Source organism: Pleuronectes platessa, chromosome 13 (genome assembly GCF_947347685.1).
Source record: "Pleuronectes platessa chromosome 13, fPlePla1.1, whole genome shotgun sequence".
Classification (NCBI taxonomy): domain Eukaryota; kingdom Metazoa; phylum Chordata; class Actinopteri; order Pleuronectiformes; family Pleuronectidae; genus Pleuronectes; species Pleuronectes platessa.
In genome coordinates, this window is record NC_070638.1 from 24,864,922 (window position 1) to 24,887,832 (window position 22,911).

The following is a 22,911-nucleotide window of genomic DNA, read 5'->3' on the forward strand; positions in this document are numbered from 1 at the left end:
GTAATTATATTCTCAGTATCTCATGAAAGCCAGTATCCCAAGCCAGCCAGTCAAGGCTGTTGATAAAGGTTCTTCACTGAGTGACTCAGATGAAAGCCAGTTGTCTTTATAGAAAAGTATATAAATGCTCCCAGAATATTCTAAATGGTCATGACATAAATATATACACACAAAAAAATTGTTTTAAGTTATTAATGGGATTTTTCCATCGCTATAATCTGCAGCTTGGGAGCAACTGAGCCCAGGGATGCTCTGCTTAGATGCAAATTATTCAGTGCAGGAGGTTATTGTGTAGCCTTTCTTGGTTGACACCTGTTGACATCTGTCCTCATTCGGTGGGAATGTTTAGTGCAACTTTGCTGCTTTGTTAGATTATATGTGGCTTTGTGCTACCAAAGGTGCTGGTTATTGTCACTGTTGTACATCAGGGACTTGAACACAGCTTTGGCTCTCCTATGCACAACCTCATGTCCACACAATCACTTAAAGAATCCCACACAGTTTCCATTTGTATTTGTTTTGTAATCACTGAGCTTTTGCACAGTTAGATATCATACACTCATATAAACCAGACACCAAACATTTGCTTCTGCTCTTTTTCGTTTTATCGTTTCTTAATGTTTCTTCCACAATCATCTACTTTGTTTAAGAGTAGCCTATGTGATGATTAGTTTCATTCATTATTTTTAAGGCAACATAATGTTAGTGAATGATAGTGAATTATAGGGACTTCAGTTACCAATATGCAAAACAAATAAATATATTCATTTGACCTACCTTTGGCTTGTGTTTTTTTTCTTTTGTTTTCTTTTTGCCTTTTTCTGTGTTATATATATATATATATATATATATATGTGTTTGGGTATTGTTGAGGAATTCTAGTGACAGCAATTCTAGCCATTCATGCATGTGCTGTTAGAATGGGTAATGCAAGTAGAGGAACATATATGGGGAGGCTGTTGGAGACATCTTCAGACTTGGGTTGACAATTGCTCATGTTACTCTGTTAGCGTTTGTATATTGTTTTACCTTCTGGTCTCCTTAATTCATCAAGTCTACATTACTATCTTCTGCAAAATACATCAGCTGCTGCCTGAGTTCTCCTTTCACCAGCTTCAAGAAAACCTCAATCCCAGGCATTAAGAAAAGATTTTTATATCCAAGGAGGAGTCAAACCCACAGATGGCAGACAAGAACTCTACATCCTGTAAATTAATTAATTTGTAATTCTGACAAAAACTTTATACGCATTACATATTAGCCAATTGAAACATAGCACACAATTTGTCATATTTAATTTTTTTAATAATAATCAATTGAGACATTTTTAAGCTCTGCCACTAATGCAGAATTCTTTGTTTTTTGTATGGAAATATGTGGGCTTTAGGGACTTGGGAGAAAGTAGCATTATATTACTGGTTACATATATACATTTATTGGCATGATAATGGAGTTGGTGTCTAGTCTACTGAAAAGACGGTGGAGCAATAACATAAATTACCTTTAAAAGCTTATTGATTTTGGTTATAATATCTACAAAACTGTCAGACTTAAAGCAATTGAAGCCTAGATATTTTTTTATTGAAACCCAAAAATCTTAAATTTAAAACCATAGTGATAATCTAAGTAAACGTATCAAGAAATAATATGCAACATATCTAAACCCTGATAAATAGATAGTTTAATTTGGTGTACAATGTATATAATATATGTCATTCCTATGGTATACAAATAATGATTGGTTTAAATGGCCAGATGTGTGCGTAATGTAGGATACAAATGAGTCATAACACACTTCCATTCAAAAACCTACTGGTGACGTCAGCGACGCTGCGTCCATGTTTGCTGGAGCCTGAGGAGACGGCGCGGTGTGTTCTCATCGGGATCGCACAGGATCACACAGCGCACGGTTCGAGAAGCGTCTCAGTTAGAGGCACCATCACTGCTGTGACACGAGGAGACTATGTGAAGCAGCACCGAGAGGAGCAGCCCAGGGATTGCATCGCTGTTCTTCGATAGCAGAGGTAAGAACCACAGCTGCGTCCGCAGCCGCGGTCGCACCACAGACCTCTGCACTACGACCCAGGCTGAGTAGCTGGATGTAGCTGCATCATGACCGTTTCAACGGGCCATAGGTGACATTTAACTTCCTCATATAGTAATTATTTGCAGTTAATACGACATCCGCATCATTTACTGTTCAATACTTATTTTTACACTGCAGGCACGTGCACAGATAGACCCCCTAGTGGTGCTCAAGCACTGGCCCTTTTGCCCTGGATGAGAAAAGTGCCCTTCTGATTTTTCTTAATTCATCAATATATTAAAGAATAAAAATTACTCTCTCTGTCATCAATTCCCCTCAAATGTGTTTTGGTATCTGACGGGGCATTTATTTGAGTTCTTGTGAGAATTTCGCCCCGACAACCAAAAGCAAAATTTGCAGCATAATGCCAAGAAAAGAGAGACTCCAAAAGCAGAAGCACAGGAAGCTGCAGCAAGCAGCTCAGGGTAGCAGCTCTCTTTTATCTTGGATCAGGCCATCAACTTGTAAAACAGATGAGGGAGAATCAGTAACCCTACCTGGTCCAGAGTAGCCCATCACATCACTAACCCTAACCCTAACATATTATTTGGTTATTCAATATGGCCTTGTTTTGTCTGTTTTTGCCTGTTATTCATTTATTTATTCAAATTGATATTTGAGTTAGTTTGTTAACAAAAATAAATATATAAGTTGAAAATATCCTACTGTGTTTTTTATTTATTTATTATTATTATTTTTAATTTCATAAATAATTTTGTCGATGGGTGCCCTTTTTTGGGGTTTGAGCACCTGCCCCCCAAAATGTCTCTGCATGTGCCTGTTTACACTGTTTCTGTAACAGAGCATCATACACTCCTGATCAAAATCTTAAGACCAGTTAAAAAATTGCATGAATTTGCATTTTGCACTGTTGAATCTTAGGAAGGTTCTAAGTAGAGTTTCAAAATGCAAAAAGAAGAAATGGGAACAAGAGCCCAAAAGTTGTGAGCAGGCAATTTATTGAAAACAACAATTTAACTGAAGTAGGCTGTTCATCAGCTGGTCAAAAGTTTAAGACCACAGCTAAAAAAAAAAAAACCCTCCTAAAACAGAAATTAAAGTGTCAAAAACTGACTCAGTAATGAGTAGCTCCACCATTATTGTTACTTCAAAAATTCGTTTTGGCATGCTTGATGCAAGTCTTTCCAAAAGGCTAGTGCGAATGTTGCGCCAAGTGGTGAAGATGGCTTCACGAAGGGCATCCACTGTCTGGAACTGAAGTCCATTTTTGTAAACTTCCCTTGCCATCCATCCCCAAATGTTCTCTCAATTGGATTAAGATCAGGGGAACACGCAGGATGGTCCAAAAGAGTGATGTTATTCTCCTGGAAAAAGGTCTTGGTCAGACAGGCATTGTGAATTTGAGCGTTGTCCTGCTGAAAAACCCAGTCGTTACCACACAGACGAGGGCCCTCAGTCATGAGGGATGCCCGCTGCAACATCTCCACATAGCCAGCTGCTGTTTGACGACCCTGCACAACCTGGAGCTCCATTGTTCCATTGAAGGAAAAAGCACCCCAGATCATGATGGCGCCCCCTCCACTGTGCCGCGTAGAAAACATCTCAGGTGGCATCTCCTTGTCATGCCAGTAACGTTGGAAGCCATCAGGACCATCAAGGTTAAATTTTTTCTCGTCAGAGGATAAAACTTTCTTCCACCTTTGAATGTCCCATGTTTGGTGCTCCCTTGCAAAGTCTAAACGGGCAATTTTGTGGCGTTGAAGGAGACGTGGCCTTTGAAGACGTTTCTTGTTTTTTAAGCCCTTCCTTCGCAGATGCCGTCTGATGGTTATTGGGCTGCAGTCAGCACCAGTAATGGCCTTAATTTGGGACGAGGATCGTCCCGTGTCTTGACGGACAGCCATTCGGATCCTCCGGCTCAGCGCCGGTGAGATTTTTTTGGGTCTACCACTTGATTTTTTTGTTCCATAACCCTGAGGATCTTTTAAGAAATGCAAAATGACTGTCTTACTGAGTCCAACCTCAGCAGCGATGGCACGTTGTGAGAGGCCTTGTTTATGCAGTTCAACAATCCTACCACGTTCAAAGACGGTGAGCTTTTTTGCCTTTGCCATCAAGAGATCTTCACAGTGTGATTACTTGACAGGAAATGACATGGAATCCACATTTTTGCACAGATTTTGGCTTTTAAAGGCTGTGGTCTTAAACTTTTGATCAGCTGATGAACAGCCAATTTGAGTTAAATTGTTGTTTTCAATAAATTGCCTGCTCACAACTTTTGGGCTCTTGTTCCCATTTCTTCTTTTTGCATTTTGAAACTCTACTTAGAACCTTCCTAAGATCCACAGTGCAAAATGCAAATTCATGCAATTTAAGATTTTGATCAGGAGTGTATCTTCTGTCAGGATTTCAAATGTTAACCTGGAAAGACAGCTACATCTGCAGCTGTCACACGGATATTAGGAGATCTGAAGTATGAATCTGCTATTAAATGTAAAGTTGCACAAGATACAAGTGCCAAATTGATTCACATGAGTCCAGTGCTTCCAGCCCTGCTGCTGAGTGGCTCTGCAGGCCTGACATCAGCAGGGGGAATGTGTGTTGAGTAGGGACTTTCCATTCTCGACATTTTGACTTTCAAAACAAAGGTGTAACATATAAGCAGTATTTAAACCCCACCCCTCAAAAAAACAACTACAACAACAACAACTACAAAAATAAGTATAATTTTTCAACCATGCTCAGAGTGGTCCGTCCAAATACTTAATGTAGGATCATTGATGTGTTCTGGTCTCATTCAAATTCCTGGCAATAACTGACATGTATGTATGTATGTCTGTGTGTGTCTGTGTGTGTGCGCGGGTCTGTGTGGGTAGGTAGAATGCCATCTCTGTCGGAGCAGCTGCAGGAGGTGCGGAGTCAAACTGAAGTGTGTCTGTACTCCAGCGGCAGGGTGGTGGAGGTGCGGGCTGGGGTCATGGCTATGGCAAATCTGCCTTTACCACCCTGCTCCAAATACCGCCACATCGCTGCAGAGTCCATGGTCATTGAAAACAGCTTTGGCAGCAACAGAAAGGAGGTGAGCGGGAACAAGTGCATATAAAGTATCCCCACCTGAAAGTACCCATATAGCAACTATCCAGACAGAGACAAAAGCTAGCTCAGTCACAATTGTAAGTTACATCTGGATAACTCTGGCAAATGAATTAAAATATTAAATTCCCACCCATTTGCCTACCAACCCATACACACAGTGTGATAAGAACTACCTAAAATGATATACATCACTTTGTACTGTGAATTTTTTGTTTGGTTTGTGTCCCATCTGCATACACGGCGGGCACATAACCAATTATAGTTTTTCTGAAAGTGTGATAAGAACTACCTAAATCACAATAACATTAACATGTGACAGAGTGGGTGAGCATCATGTCCGTAGTCCCTCTTTTCAGTAGCAATGGTGCATCTAATTTAACCATACTTGTTAATTGTTTGTTTCAACCATATTATCACCTTTAAAGCGATAGTTCCCCTAAAAAGGAAAATTCACTCATTATGCAGCCAAAGTGACCCCTTCTACAGATGTAATAAAACAACATTAAAATCATTACATGCCTCCACACTGCTCGTGTGGTGTCATCCAAGTGTCCGCAAGCCGCGACATTCATATTGGACCCAAAACACCATCATTTCCACTGTGTTTTGAGCCTAAAAGTCATCTACCGGAAGTAACGATACGAACGTGCACATCACCCGTTCCCTTGGTTGAGAGCTTGTATGCAGTGTGTGTGGTTTTCTGATGTCTCTCCGAGGAGGATATCAAAGGACATTTAGGCATAAAGGTCCAGTGTATAAGATTTAGGTGAAAGGGATCTATTGGCAACTATTGACTATAAAAAATCCTTGGGATATTTTCAGTATTGTGTTTTATCTAAATTATAGAATTTGTTGTTTTCTTTACCCCCTAATGGGCCCTTTATATTTAAACCCTTGATATTTACATCTGGAGCGGCTCCTCTTTAAAGAGTTTGCCGAGCTTTTTAGAGTAGCCCAGACTGGACAAACTAATACACCCTTTGAGTTTTTATGACAACTGAAGGCTACCACAGGTTCCCATTCATGTTTGGGGTATTCAGCTGCAACACACAACTTCACCACTTAGTTCTACACACTCAACCATTAGAAAACACTGTCAGGGCTTGTGGACACTTGGATGACACCACACCATATGGTTTTTCCCCCCGGTTGGATTTGGCTGCAACACCTGAGACTCCAGAAGTGTTTATGGATTCAAACACTTCACCCACCCCTCTATTGGCATTTTTTTTTCACTATGAGTAGTTGTAGCTGATAGACAGGTGTGTTAGCATTTTGCATGTTATTTTACAGTTGCATTAATGTAGTGGTGGAATGAATAGAAAAACAACTCGCAATATTGGCAAATAATTTGGTACACAAGTTGCGATGTCACACACAAAAACATGGAAGAAGTTTTTTTCATGGCAAGAAACTTTTGATTAATTGTGCAAAATTACATATTGTATTTACGTAAATGTTTGGCTAACATTTGATTTTTAACATGCTGTTTAGTTGTTATGGTTGGTTGTTCTTAATACAGAGTGACCTATATTAGTTAGAACAAATATTTATAAGTAGGAACCCTGATAACAACTCAACTAGAGCAGCATCTTAGCTGAATTGGGAAATTGAATGATGCTGCAACAACTTTGAGACAAAATTATATCTACGCATGAAACATTTAACTGTTTGCTAGCTTATTTTCCTTTTGATTTAGATAAAGTGCCAGCTTGAACACCGCCACCACCTTACCAGTTTATCAGAATTTGACCACATTAAACTTTTTTCTCATATATCTGATTCATGGCTACCTTGCAAAGGACAATGCAAACACTTCTAAAATTATAGGTGAGCTGGGTTAGACGGTTAAACAAGCACTAGGCCAATAAAGGTTTTCTGGCTAGATGTTTTTTTGTTTAAAATCTTTGATGGACCAACTCCATCAGAGATTTGACCAGGAAATGGTCCAAAAAGTGGGGTACATTATTAGGTGGCTTTTAAAGGAGTCAACAAGGAGCGCACTTTTTCTGTTGCCCATGGTGGGCTGAGTCACCCCACCACGTTCTGTTTGCACTTTTGTTATTGCACAAAAAATTTGTGATGCACCGCTTTATTGGCCGAACATCGGTAGCGGCCGATATTCGCCTCGTTTACTGATATCGGCTTATCGGTAATAAACTTGACTTTCACCGATATCATTGGCCGATGTTCATATTTGTTGTAAAACCGCTGGACACGTGCCGCGGCTGGGGGAGCAGTCGCTCCGTCGCCCTCCTCTCCGCGGCCAGAGGCTCTGTGCGGCACCGGGAGGTCCTAATCCGGTGGCGCCTAATGGCGTCGCTGGTGCGGGGGCTTTCTTTCTCTTGGACCGCGGGGCGGTGTCCATCGCCGGCGCGGAAGGCGGGCCGTTGGAGGGGACCGGGTATGGTGGTCGGCGGCGGCGACTCTGGACGCGTGTCGGGCCCTTCTCGCGGATCACCTCAGCTACGGCGACCGCTGGGGGAACCCTCCGGCTGGCGCCTAGCAGCTGACTGAGAACTGGTGCGGACCAGGGGAATCCAACTGTTTAATTAAAACAAGAATCGCGAAGGGCCACGGTGGGTGTTGACGCGATGTGATTTATGCCCGACACTCAAAACAGGTAAAACTGAGGAGGGCTTGTTAAGTTATCTTGACTCACGCAGTGTAACTTGGCATAAAAAGTATGAGCGTAGAGTCTGTTTAAGTACTTTATTCTCATGTGCATCGGCTCTATTCATCCGTCTCATGCACAGGTAACAAGGGAACTGACAACATACGTCATACACACAGCAGCCGTAACACCTCTAATAAACGGGTAATACTGCTACCGTAAAACAATGAGAAGAGCGTTCTCTATAATGATACTTTAACAGGGCTGTTTTAGACAGGGTAAAAAGGTGCTGTTTTAAATAATCCTTGTGGTATTTTGACCAAAATATGTTACAGTCATTTCATTAAGATCCCAAGGAACCATATCAACTTGCGGAAAAATGGGCATAATATGTCTCTGTTAAATAAAGTTTAGTTAAATCAAAGATTGTTTCATAAATCTGATTCAATTTGTGTCATTAAAACATAAGAGTGATGAAGGGCTGAACATTTTTTAAATAGTCCTTTTTAAATAATGATTTAATAATTTTTCTGGCACAAAAGGGTGAATGAATAACAACAAAAAGAAAATAAACAAATATCGGTATCGGCTATCGGCCAGATTGTTATTTTAAATATCAGTATCGGTATCGGCCAAGAATTTCCATATCGGTGCATCCCTACAAAAAATATGCACTATTTTAGGATGGATGTTCTGCTTTCTATCTATTGTTTTATATTAATGTATACAGTTTTAAGTTAAGCAAGACAGGTTTCTGTTTAAGAAAGATTCGTACTTTATTCAGTTAATTTAGTTTATTATTAAAGGGAATTACTGGAAAATAAATGCTTTCCCATGTGTTCATGTCACTAAAAAATATGCATCTAAATCAATTCAGGATCAAATAGTTAAAAAAATCGGTTCACTGACAAAAAAAGGTGCTAAAAAAATTCACCACGCCAGGAAGGGGGAAGGCAATCAGGTCGGCCAGCCCTACCAATGAGGTGTTCCTTATTTATTTTTCAGAGAGTTGGCAACCCTAGTTGTTACACATGTAACAATGGACCAACATTGTGTAATAAACACTAATTTGTGACACAAAGGCACTGTTTCTGAGTTTTAAAGGCCACTGGTCAAGCTCTCACATAATAGTGACAATAATATGTCCATGTAATAAAGAATAACTCTATAATGTAACACAGTATAGGTATTAGTTTGATGAAGACCAAATTGATTTACTAAATTGACGGAATTCTCATAACTATGTAATAGTGTATGAAATTATAAAACTGTAATGTTTTTAATGTTAGAATGTGCCTTATAACATAGGGCACATTCTATGTTGCCCTAGAATGTGCCCTATGAATGGGCCTCGCTCCACAGTCATCGCAAGGCTCCAATGTTTCTACAGTTGAACAGACAATTCGCCAAGAGATATCATTTCATGTTTGTATATGAATTCAACAGACAAAAGAAGAATAAGTTGTCATCAAAACTTAGTTAGAAGTAAGGTAATAGAAATTGTGCTAAATGGAGTATTATATTTATCAATCAATCAATTTTCAGTCAAATTTTATTTGATTAGCCCATATTCACAAATCAAAATTTGTCTCAAAGGGCTTTATACATTAGTAAAATAAAAAGCAAAGGAGCGTATACCAATATCATCAAAGACGCATCAACGCAATGAGGCAAAACTAAATTGGGACAGGTGAGGATAGAAATGAGGATAATCACTAGCATTGCCTCCAATTTGGAAATCTCTGCTGAGAGACGAAGAGTTTCAGACCAACGTTGAAGACACCAGTTTTCTGCTGGACAGGTAATTTACCATACCGATATGAATTCAATTTGTTGTTTGGTAGATCAGTTTTACAATGCCAGAATTATAATCTTTCTAAATTTAGCCAAGGTAATGCAACCAAGACAACTCCAGCATCTGCTGATCATTATTACCTAAAGGTTTAACAAATAGCTACCCCTCTACGTGGATAGAATTTTTTTGTTGTTACAGATACCTGGCAAGTGTTAACCATATTGTTATTTATTCATGACCAGGATCATAGGGCACACGTGAATGGGACATACTTTGAAATGAATGACCCTTTTGGGATTAATAAAGTTTTCTGATACTGAATCTGTCAATGTAAGCCAACTCTCCACTACCTTAGGATATAGAACATAGTAGAGACAACTGTGACATGTAGAACTTACTTTCTAACTGTTCTTTTCCGGGGTTTTCCAGCTATGAGAAAGACTTCGATACATCAACTCCAATGAGTTTCCAGTGAAACGGACAGGCAAGTCACTGCATAAAATAAGTGAATTGTTGGTTTTCTATTTTTTTTTTATCAACAGTTTTATTCTGTTTCTTTTTTAATGACCAGCAGGTGATTTCCTTTGGCCCAGTCCACAACATTTACCACGAGCGGTCTGTTTGTCTATACACCCGACCAATGCTGAGTCATAAGAAAACTTCTGCAAAAGGCCCAACCCAAAGTTGTACTGAAAGTCTGTGGTGTACAAGGTGAACAAGAAAGGAGGCAGTACAGTTCCTTTTAGAGCTCCCCTTCTACTTACCACCATGTCAGACAGAACTTTGTTCGGGGCTAGTAGTGTCGAAGAAGACACAGGAGAAGGCTGTGAACTGAACCTGTGGAAGAAAGTCAGATTATTTGCTCTCTCCAGGCTGCCTGATCTCTCACCTCATCCCTGGTTATCTCCTTCATTTCTGTCCACACATCCCTCTCATTGTTCTGCTGTAGTTTGGCCTCCAGCTTCCTTTTGTTTATCCTTTCGTTCGTGATCCACCCTACGTGTCTTGTGTTTCCTACAACTTGAAGGCCTTCGGTCATTACTCAGAATTGATTTCAGGTTATTGGGGAAGCAGCGTACAATCTGGGTTGAAATGCTGTTTTCACAGAATTTGATGTACTCTGTTATGCAGCCTGTCATAATGTTGATGTCCTCTCCATGTGGCTCACAGAGCAAATCCAATTCTGTAGACTCAAAGGCTTATTAGCCTCCTGAGTCCACCTTCTCACAGTTCTTGTGTGTACAGACTAAACAAGCAGGACAAGGTTGTGATTAAATTTGCTGAGTGAGGGAAAAGCAGTGACACTGAATGCTTCCTTGGCATTTGCATACAGTTGGTCCAATGTATTATTTTTTCTAGTTGGAGAATCAAGATGCTGATAAAAGTTACGTAATGATGTCACTAGTGTTACATGGTTAAAATCCCCAGTGATAACTATGATTGCATTAGGCTTTTTCGTCTGTTGGTGTGTATGATGTCAGGACCACCCCTGCATTAACTTATGGAGGTTCAATGTGCTATAGAGACATATCATATCAAGTATCATGTCTGGGAGTACTCCATTTCTGCATCCATTCTCCTCCATAAAACATATATGTTTTCTCACTGCATAAGGTGTCTGTCTTCGGGTGTAGACACGCTGTGGTCCGAGAGACAAGTGAGCCATGTCTCGGTAAAACACAAGATGCTGCACTCACCGTATTCCCTCCGGGTCTTGATAAGTGTGGCAGGCTCATCCATCTTATTGCCCATAGACCGTTTGTTCCCTATGATAATCCCTGTTACAGCGGGTTAATGTCTCATCTTCTTCGCCTTCAGTTAAGCTCAATCTCTGCAACCCCTGTGTCTCCTCCTCAGCTCCTTTGGGATATCAAGCCTGGCTGCAGCATTTGTTCACAGCGCAATCAGCGGTTCCTGTGTATAAATTAAACTCACATTGCCTCATGCATGATTTTCCATTCCAAAGAGCAATGAAAGTCGCTTTCAAAATGAAAATAAAGTGCTGAAACTGAAAGGAAAGGAAAAAACTCAAAAGGTGCCATCTTGAGACTGTAATGGATTCTTAGTATTACATGTGTTGGGCATAACATACATGATACTGGTTTCCCTAGATTTGAGGAGGGCTGAGATGCATTATATTGCTATATCTGTGCAAAAAATCTAAAAAAGCCACAGTGCTATAATGTTATGTTTTTTTCCACAGCTCACATGACATAAGCATGCAGCGGAGGACATCGAAGAAAATTATTTCAAAGACCTCTTGAACAGCCTAGTATTTCTTAATGACATTTTTTTACTATTTAGCATTATCTTTATTCTATAAAGGCCATGTTTTCTGAATATGTCTTTCATTACAGAATTGACTGGCTCTCATTCAAAGATGCCAAAGAGAGGGATGACAGTTCTAAGCTGGGCTATTGGTGAGTTTTTCCTCTGCTTCAGTTGTGTAGAGTCTTGTTTACTTACATTATTTATTATTTATATTCCCCCTTAATATCTTTTTGTTCAGCCTCAATAGAATGGGTGTTGCATTAATGAAAACACCATCTATTGATCAACGTCATTATTCGACCGAGAAGACTGCATGACAACATAATTCAAGTAGAGTGATGCAACATTTTCACAAAGTTGAAAATTAGATTTCAGACTTTTTTTTAAAACTTTCAGTCCCACAGTTTATGAGGCAGGGGTGCTGCCTGCTGCTCTTGACTGCAACTTTTTTCGCATTTGAAATACTCACCCAATTTTAGTCAATGTTTCTATGTGTTACCTAATCCCACAGCATGCTCACCAACTGTAGGCCTTTCTCTACACACCCTGAGACTCTGCATTGTGTTTCTATGGTGGAGGTGGTGAGAGAGAGAGACACTAAAGGTTTTCTGGATTGTGGCTTTTCCTTTTTTAAAGCCCAAGACAACTTAAGGGTCTGCTGCACATCCCAGTAGTTGCTGTTGAGTTTGTATATTAAAGCATCTGCCTTACATCTATTGCATGAACATTTACCGTTTAAAGCTGTTAAAATGACGAGTTATCAGCGCTGACTCGCCATCAAATGGAATACCGTGAGTGTAGCCTCATGTTGTTTACGGAGACATGGCTAACGGAGCTAACCCCGGACACACATGCGACACTGGACAGGTTCCGCATCATACGGGCGGACAGGACAACGGAGAGCGGGAAGAGAAAAGGAGGAGGTCTGGCAGTGTTTGTTAATGACAGATGGTGTAACCCTGGGCACATCACTGTTAAGGAGCAGACCTGTACCAAGGACATTGAGCTGTTAGCCGTTAGCATGAGGCCAAGCTACCTACCACGGGAATTCTCGCATGTTATTGTGATGGCTGCATATGTTCCCCCCTCTGCTAATGCTGAGGCGGCCTGTGACGTCATCCACTCGGCGACAAGCAGGCTGCTGACCCAACACCCCAATGCACTCCTCCTTCTCTCTGGTGACTTTAATCATGCCTCTCCGTCCTCCACTCTACCCACATTCAACCAGTATGTCACCTGCCACACCAGAGACAATAAGACACTGGACCTCTTATATGCCAACACCAAGGAGGCCTACTCTTCATCACCTCTTCCTCCCCTGGGAAGATCTGACCACAACCTGGTGCACCTCCTGCCTGTGTATAAACCTCTTGTGCAAAGGCAGCCAGCTGTGACTCGCACAGTAAAAAGATGGTCCGAGGAAGCCGAGGAGGCTCTGAAGGACTGCTTTGACTCTACTGTGTGGGAAGTATTCAGTGATGACCATGGGGAGGACATCGACAGTCTCACTACCTGCATAACGGACTATATAAACTTCTGTATGGAGAACACCGTCCCCACCAGGACTGTACGGTGTTTCTCCAACAGCAAACCGTGGATCACCCCTGAAATAAAGGCCCTCCTCAAGGAAAAGAAGAGGGTCTTTAGATCAGGTAACAGGGATGAGCTAAAGACTGTGCAGAGGGAGCTGAGGAGGAAGATAAGGGATGGGAAGAAAGTCTACAGGATTAAGATGGAGGACCAGCTGCAGCAGAACAACATCAGCGGGGTCTGGAAGGGCCTGAAGACCATGTCTGGTTTCAAGGGGCCCAACCAACAGCCTACGGGGGACCAGAAGTGGGTGAATGACCTGAACTTGTTCTTCAACAGATTCGATCAGCCACTCACCCCTCCCCCCATCCAGTCCTCTCTGCTGCTGCAACCCCCTGTGGACTGCCCCCCCTCTCCCCCACCCCCTCCCCCACAACACTCGGCTTCCCTCCCCCACTCCTCATACACCACAGTCCACAATCAGCGCCCCACCTCCCCCCCAATAACCCACGGCACTCAGCCCCCATCCCCCAACTTGTCCCTCACAACTGCCCAGGTGAGGAAAGAACTGAGCAGGATGAAGGTGAGGAAGGCCACGGGTCCAGACGGGATCAGCTCAAGGCTCCTCAGGTCCAGCGCAGTCCAGCTGTGTGGGATAGTGACGCATCTCTTCAACCTGAGCTTGAGGCTGGGGAGAGTACCAAAGCTGTGGAAAACTTCCTGCGTGGTGCCAGTCCCAAAGACCCCGCGACCCAAGGACTTCAGCAGCTTCAGACCGGTGGCGTTAACATCCCACCTTATGAAGACGCTAGAGAGGCTGGTCCTTGTACATCTCCGCCCCCTGGTGAGCTCATCTTTGGACCCGCTCCAGTTCGCCTACCAGTCTGGCATCGGGGTGGATGACGCTGTCATCTACTTGCTACACAGATGCCTTTCTCACCTGGAAAAGGCTGGAAGCACTGTGAGGATAATGTTCTTTGATTTCTCCAGTGCCTTCAACAGCATCCAGCCTCTACTTCTGAGGGACAAGCTGGAGCAGACCGGAGTGGACCACCACCTCACCGCATGGATCCTGGACTATCTCACCAACCGTCCATAGTGTGTGCGGATACGCGGGTGTGAGTCTGACCTGGTGTCCTGCAGCACGGGGGCCCCACAAGGAACCGCTCTAGCTCCATTCCTCTTCACCATCTACACCTCGGACTTCGCATACAACTCCACTAACTGCCACCTGCAAAAATACTCTGATGACTCTGCAATCGTCGGCCTCATTTCTGCCGGTGATGACAGGGAGTACAGAGAACTGAACGATGACTTCATATCATGGTGCCAGCGGAACTGCCTCCAGATCAACTCTGGAAAAACCAAGGAGCTAGTGGTGGACTTCCACCGGAGTAAACACTCTCCTCCGACACCAGTGAACATCCAGGGAACGGACATTGACATCGTGAGATCTTATAAGTACCTGGGTGTTCACCTAAACAATAATCTGGACTGGACTGATCACACACAGGCTACCTACAAGAAGGGACAGAGCAGACTCTATCTGCTGAGGAGTCTGAGGTCTTTTGGTGTGCAGGGAGCACTCCTGAGGACCTTCTTCGACTCGGTGGTGGCATCAGCCATCTTCTTTGGAGTGGTCTGCTGGGGCAGCAGCATCTCGACAGCCGACAGGAAGAGACTTAACAAGCTCATCAGGAAGGCCAGCAGTGTGCTGGGGTGTCCACTGGATACGGTGGAGGTGGTAGGAGACAGAAGGATGGTTGCTAAACTATCCTCCCTGATGGACAACTCCTCCCACCCCATGCGGGACACCCTGGCAGCTCTTAACAGCTCCTTCAGCCACCGGCTGATTCACCCCCGGTGTGTGAGGGAGAGGTACCGCAGGTCCTTCCTTCCTGCTGCTGTCAGACTGTACAACCAGCTGTGATCCCATTTAACATTTAACACACAACACAATTTGTGCAATTTATTTAATTATTTAATTTAATTATTATTATTTAATTGTTCTATTATTTACAATTTATTTACTATTTACTTTTTGTTGCTCATTGTTGTTGTTTTTGTTTCTTACTATTTTATTAATTTTTTTTTCTCTTGTTGCACTGCACCTGCGCTGCTGTTGTAAACCCTCAAATTTCCCCACTGTGGGACTATTAAAGGATTCTATCTATCCACATCAGAATTGGCATAGACACAAGGAGGGGTCTGATAAATTAGTTGTTTGCTTTTCTTATTGCATATAAACCCTCTAAGTCATATTTGTAATAGCATTGGTTCAGCCAACTGTAAAATATGATGTCAATGAGTAAAACAAATGTTTTCAACAGGGCCACTATTCCATGCAGCTGGTGTTGTGGAATGCTCCAGATGGAAGCTTACAATGCATCCTTGGAAAGCACAACTGAGTCATGGGGCCTATCAGGCACAGCCACCAGTGTGAAAAAAATCTGTATATATGTATATGTAATGTATATAATGTGTATAAAAATTAATACAGCAAATCTGTTGAATGAATTGTTTATTATGACACTTTTCATTCAAGTGTAAACACAACTGAACAAATATTAATAATATACAACATGAATATAAAATCACAAAAAACAATTGCAATTACTAATGTGTAAAAATACTAATAGAAATACAATAACCTTAAAAGAAATTAAAAACAAACTAATCCTAACCCTACTACTACTACTACTACTATTACTACTACTGATAAATGTCACACCGCGGTGAGATCATGTCTTGTTTTGTGTTTTTTGTCTCGTCATTTCCGGTTTTATTTTGAAAAGTAACTCTCCTCTCGTTTCAGGTCACTTGCCCTTCCTCATGTGTCACCGGTCTGATCGTCTCCCCTGATTCCTGATTGTGTCCACCTGTTCCCTTTTCCCCCATGTGTTCATATAGTCTGTGTCTCCCTTTGTCTTTTGCCAGTGTGTCGTCTTTTGTCGTCATTCAAGCCCGAGCCATAGATACCAGAGTCATAGTCTAAGTTTTGCTTAGCCTCGTGCTTATAGTTTTACCTCAGTAGAGTGATTATTCTTTGTAGCCTTTTTTTTGTTTCAGTGTTTAGTCTTAGTTAGGTTTATTGAATGGAGCCTTGTTTTTCCTCCCTTTGGAGCGCTTTTGTTTTTGTACCATAGTTTACTCTGTGTGGAGGATAAATAAAACATTCTCCTAACACATCCGCTCTGCGTCTGAGTCCTGCCTTTCGCCCGGCCTGACAATAAATAGTCAGAGAAAAACAATAGGGTCCTTTCAGCTGTTGCCGCCCCCATTATACCCATTTAATGCCTCAAGGATGTATATGCAATTGGTAAATATTTATGGTACTGAAGATTCCAGAGGGCCTGGAAGGAAACCCTGAGACCAGAAATGAATCCTGCATATTGTCCTTGTGAATCAGAGAACCTTAATACACAGCAGTTTCAGATTAGAAGATGGTTTATCTGGCCTAAAGAGCCATGTTGCCAATAGATAAATGCTAAGTGTTTTTATGCTACATAATGATACTGCCTTTTGTCATCCCCAGGCTCTCTAACATGAACGAATATTTAATATCTCTGGATACTACCTGTGAATATGTAAAAAAGAATTCAAGACAGTCCAGGGAGAAGTGTAGGGGCAGACATAGGTTTCAGGATTCTGGCCCCAGCATTTACTCTTGTGTAGGTATGTCCTCAAAGTTGCCACAAGTACACCATGGTACCCCGGGCAGCAAAAGGTGGGTCACCTGCACTGACCCATCATTAAGACATACAAAATTGATTCTGGCTGCTTCTCAGGAAGTTGGCTGGTCAACTCCCTGTGCTCCCCCGGACTCATCTCTTCAATTAGTCTCTGAAGATATAAACAATAGAAAAATTTAGATAGGGTTTTATTAGGGATGAGCGAGTACAGCATTATCTGTATCTGTATCTGTATCTGTTAACCATATCAATTATCTGTATCCGTATCCGTACTCGGAGTGGGCGGGGCCTAACCCGGAAGTGGGCCGGGTTGTCTTGAAATGGGCGGGGCTTTAACCAGTATGTTATTTTAAGCATGCAATTGATATGGGTTGATCAGAAATTGTTATATTTATTGCTGATTAGAAAACTATTACAGGACAGCATCAGCATTGAGCTTCAGATCAATGATTTTGATCACAATAGCAAACGAACTATTTACAGAACAAGTTTTGTAACAATGAATACAACACATGCTGTTGCAATTATGAAGTGAAATGTAATAACAAGTGTTTTCATACTCAACATAACTTTCTTTTTTAACTTTGAATTTTTTTTAATTTATTTCCACACCAGGTGTGTGTGTGTGTATGTGTGTGTGTGTGTGTGTGTGTGTGTGTGTGTGTGTGTGTGTGTGTGTGTAAGTGAGTAAGAGAGAGACAGAGAGAGAGAGGGGGAGTGTGTGTGTGTGTGTGTAGCTTAATTTGTAATATTTTTTATACCACTACTACCTAGAACTTGTCAGACACTCAGTGCGTGAAGTAAAATAAAACTGGTTAGAGCCAACTGACGGTTTAAAAAAGTTTAAACCGTTAAAGTAAAAAAAAAAAAACTGTTAAAAAAAAAAAAATCTCCGACAGGCAGAGACGCAACGCGAGTCGCTTTCTACCAGCACCATGTCCGAACAAACCCACGTTTAACCGAACTCTACTGGTTAATAAGTAAGTACAAACTGAAATAAAAACAAACTTCAAGCTGAAGAAACCCTAAACGTTAACGGAAAAGACCCGCGAACCTGAGTGACTGAGAGACAGAGAGCTGTTCTTAGAGTGAGTGAGCAGAGCGGTGTGTGAAGGGGAGGAGCGCTGTGACGCTGTGTGAGGATTTTCATTCAGTCCGAGCACAGATATTGACTCGTATTACTCGTATAATACTCGTGCTCGGCAAAAGTGCTTTATCGTTTCAGCCGAGTATCCGGCTCATCTCTAGGTTTTATTATTAGGTTAGTATTATGTTGACTATCTGATAATGACAGTAATCAGGGGTTGTAGGCTGTAACATTGTTAACTCAAGATATCTAAAATAATTACAGGTTTAAATGTCAAAATATTCAGGTCTGTCACTGGTGTCTAATGGTGCGTTTACACCGAACATGACACAAGTTTTTCACTTGTCCAGATTACATACAAAGTCAATGCAAAGACGTATTTGACGTGAAATTTGCATCGATCGCCCCAGGCGTAAATCGCACCCAACTTGTTGAAATATTTTAACATCAGATTTACGTGACTCAATGTCGCGTCAGCCGTTGAGTGTTGAGAATCAAACACACCAGACTCAGTTGAGGGTGATCAAACTGGTCAATGGTCAGTCATCTAGACACAGCCCCTAGAGGAGACAGTGAAAGTCCACAAGCTGTATGCTCTTCTGGGTGGTCCCTCACACAAAGGGGCTGGCTTCTCCGTCGTTTCCACAACACGTGCACCGCAGTGGTTTTAGTTACTTCAGTCAGTTCTTCTCTCCTCGCTTCTGATGGCTTCACTTGGCGTCTCCACAACATGTACAACCTAGAAAGTGTGGTTGCTACAGCCAATCATCCTCCTCTCTTCCAGGGAGAACAGGTGAATGCTCAGAGGTGGCAAAGGTACTCACATGCTTTACTTAAGTAGCAATACAGACACTTGTGTAAAAAAAAGTAAAAGTAATAAAGTAAAGGCTCTGCAATGTAGGGGAGAGCGGGGTAATGTGAGACATTTTTGACATTTGCTCCCCTCTAGGCGAGCTAAAATGATATATCAGTAAAATGTACACATTTCCCATTAATTCAGGATGTTTCCTAGCAATGGAAATGATCAGAATGTCTTCAGGACAAAGGGCAGTGAAAATATGATTGTTTTTTAAAAAGTGGTCTTGTGTCTCACTTTACCCCAGCTACGGGGTAAAGTGAGACAGACCAGAGAAATCAATGGGGTACAGTGATCCGCTTACTTTTTCCACTTTAAAACTACCATAACAACATATGTTGTAATAGTTAAAATCCTGACAGCTAGATTGACAACCACTACTATTGGACTAGTAACAGAATCATGGGGATTGGTCAATTTAGCACATTTATGATTATTATGATTCATGTGATCTCTTGCACACCCTAGTGTAGTATCTTTCCAGCAGTAGTGTCTTGTTGAAGTCGGTGTTGAAGAAATTCTCAGTGGACCCAGTACTTACAAGTATAATGTTTATTACACAAGAGTATTACAGGTCAGGACGAGTTTCTAGAAAACTCGGAGATAACACACAAGCCGAATAGTGAAAATCTGACTTGACTCTGCAAGGTAAGGCGTTTTATAGGGGAGTTGTTTACCACAAACCTAGAGATATAATGACGTCACACAACCGGGCCTTCGCCTAAATTTGGGAATATGTCGTACCTTAAGATTTAAGGACCCGCTGAAAACCATCTCTCCTCTCATTATTCAATAGGCAGTTCAAGGATAGTTCAAACAAGGAGAAACACACTGAACACATCTGGAGATAATACTTAAAGGTTTGAACTTAAGATTCAAGGCGCCTTAAGATATTAACATGTCATTATGATCTATACCTATGCTAGAGAAACTCATTAGCTGGATATTAACATACCATTTATGGTTTGTAACTGTGCTATGGATATCTATTAGCTAAGGGAATATACTACATATTTCCCCCCTTCGAGACTTAACAAAGTCTCAAAAACATACAGGTGTATAATTCCAATAATAAAGAAACTGTGTGTAGGAATGAGAGTGAAAAACCTGTCAGGCACCTATCTTTCCTGAAATATCCATCAAACAATTTAGACAGGAAAATTCTCTCACGGTCTCTCTGCCTCGGGCGACCATACATAGTATTCCTACACCACTGAAATGAGGAATCTTAGCAAATTGTGTAAGGAAATGACTTTAAGCAAATACATATGGAACTCTCAGCAAATAAAAACAAAATAATGTCCAAGGTCAGGCTGGTCGACCCATCGCTCCTCCCAATGGACCTTTTCCTGCCTTACACCACTGTCCCTAACCATCGAGAAAAAGAAAACATCTGAGGTCCCAGTATATTTACCTAATAACAGAAAATATAATTTTTCAGGTAATTAACACACAGAGAATATAATTCGCTTTTAATAATACTCGTGCAATATATATTTAAGAGAAAACACAAAATATAGAACAATGCAGTCTCTCAGCAGCATTGACTCCCAGTTGTAGCATTGATGACGTGTTGAATCTGGATATTGTATCGTTGTTCAGAGTCCTTCAGTCCATTGGTATTGTTCATGTTTGAAGTGTCCGAGCCATTCAACACATCGGAGTCCCTGAACATTCAACACTCTCATAGTGGTCTTCCCCCAAAATGTTCTAGAATGAAAGAGAAGAAAAGAAAACCAGTATCTTTGCATACAAAGCAGATACACATCAATACAGATTAACACTCTATAAGTAAATTTGAAATTATAAGTCACATTCATCCATTTCCACTATATAAGTAAATGTGAAATTATAAGTCACATTCATCCATTTCCCCCTGCTAACACATCACTAATATAATAAGAAATTACAAGGTAACTAAACAGTAGCAGAAGAAAATGTCAGGATTATAATAACTTCAGATATTCAAAATGGATATGTCTCCACCATTGGGCCCCTTATCACGTCGTTCTCATCAACGTTCGTGTCAGCACCATGTAGTAATGGCATCTGAGTTTGATCACCGGGCATCACCACTCCAACCCATCTCATTATCATAACCTTTGCAAAGGTCAACAGCAACGTGCAAAAACAAAACATCACACGCAACGCTATAACGAGTGCTGCCAAAATCTGAACTAATCATGCTCCTACTGGCCCTAATTTCTCTCGCTTCCAAGAGTTTGCAGACCATCCAGCATCCTCCGACAGGCCAAACACATCTCTTATAACCTTCAATGCATCTATGACACTAGTCATATTATCAGAGCTATCAGGAATCAAAGTATAACAAGCATTCCCAGTCAAGTTCATAGCCAAACATGGTTTTGGTTTGGCCAAAATGTAGTCGAGAGCCATGTCAAGTTTCAGCAACGTCAGTCTGTGGCTCTTCTGAGTATTTGACAAAAGTTAAAAACCTCTTATGGTTTCGTTTGCAAAACCCTGTAGAGTGTAGGTAATGTTGTCAATGTGATCAGCCAAGAATGTCACTCCATACCATGGCAATAGTCCTAAACCCCACTTCTCACCTAAACTTATCCTCCAATGGTAGGATTCCAGATTGTTAAACTGTGCCAGCTCCCGTTTCTTCCTGCTGCCGGAACTGACTTTAGAGTTGACTGGCCCTACTCCCTTCTGGACAGAAAAAACCTCATATGGGAGTTTCAGCATTGCCATATAACAGCATCCTGTCCAACCATACAGTAGAAATATATATGCCTTATCACCACAAACCCACCAAATATCCTTAAAATTCCCTATGGTCACATTCCCAGGCAGATTTTGGTTCCGTACCCTTAAAGTTCTATTTTGTCTCTGATGTGGTACATAAAAAGTTGCTTCATACGTATCCTTGCTAATTTTATGTTCATGCTCACCCAAGTCCATTATATATCTGTCACAATCTGATATCCCCATATACATTCCCGGCCCATTGTAAGTTTTGTTTGAACAAAAACAGGTTTGAGCTCTTGCTGATGTCACTTCCATTACATCAGGGACTGCCGTTTTGATATCTTCATGCCGTTCAAGTCAATTTACATATTTTAGGTCCTTCAACCAAGAACAAGTGGATCTAGGCTTAAACAGATTTACTGATAGGGCCATCACGTCATCTGTTGTTGACTGCTGCTGATACAACAGCCACGATAGTGCATTAGATTGGCATATAGCGGTTAGTGGTTCTGGTGCAGTCTCTAAAATTGCAGACCATGAGGTTGGCGATGGAATTTTTACCACGCATGGACCATTCGAATTCGTAACCGATCTTACAGAATGAGTTAGTTGCTGGAACCATAGATTCCTGCTTGCCCATGGGTCTGCGATTTGTAACACTAAAGAATCAAACCCAAACGCTTTCCATTTGATGTCTCTCTTTTGTATAGTGTGGCATTGGTCAGTCATTTGTTCTGGTGTCCGGTCAAAGTCAAATAAGTCATTATCTACGTCTGAAATAGTTCTCTGAGTTATTACAGGTGAATCTGCATCATTCTTTACCATCGTCTGTTAGGGCTGGGTATTGCCTACAACCTCACGATATGATACGTATCACGATACAGAGGCCACGATACGATACTATCACGATACACGTTGCTTTTGAATAATGACCATGTCCTGCACAGAATTGACTACAACAGTTGTTCTTTATTATTCCATATAACAGCAAAGGCGAAGTCTTAGGGATCGCACCACTCAAAATACTTAAAATTCTGGCCATTAAAAGATCTTAAAAGTAAAATAAAATAATTATCATTCTAATCCCAATAAAAAAATAGGCAATGCCATGGATCTGTCGCTCACGCATCTCCTCCCAAGATCCCCGGATACGGTGTTTTTAATTTCCCTCGTAAGTGCCGAGTCTGTTGCTTGAACATGAGCGCAGTTGC

General features: G+C 41.4%; 1 protein-coding gene across 1 annotated transcript in view; it reads left to right on the forward strand.

Annotated features, from left to right (window-relative positions):
- Positions 1 to 1,860: 1,860 nt before the first annotated feature.
- LOC128455044 (E3 ubiquitin-protein ligase RNF31) overlaps positions 1,861 to 22,911 on the forward strand; it is a 68,709-nt gene continuing 47,658 nt past the window's right edge. Inside the window, exons 1-2 of the mRNA XM_053438670.1 lie at positions 1,861 to 2,024; positions 4,924 to 5,126. Coding sequence (XP_053294645.1) covers positions 4,929 to 5,126 — 198 coding nt within the window. The 5' untranslated portion in view covers positions 1,861 to 2,024; positions 4,924 to 4,928. The remainder of the gene's footprint in view (positions 2,025 to 4,923; positions 5,127 to 22,911) is intronic.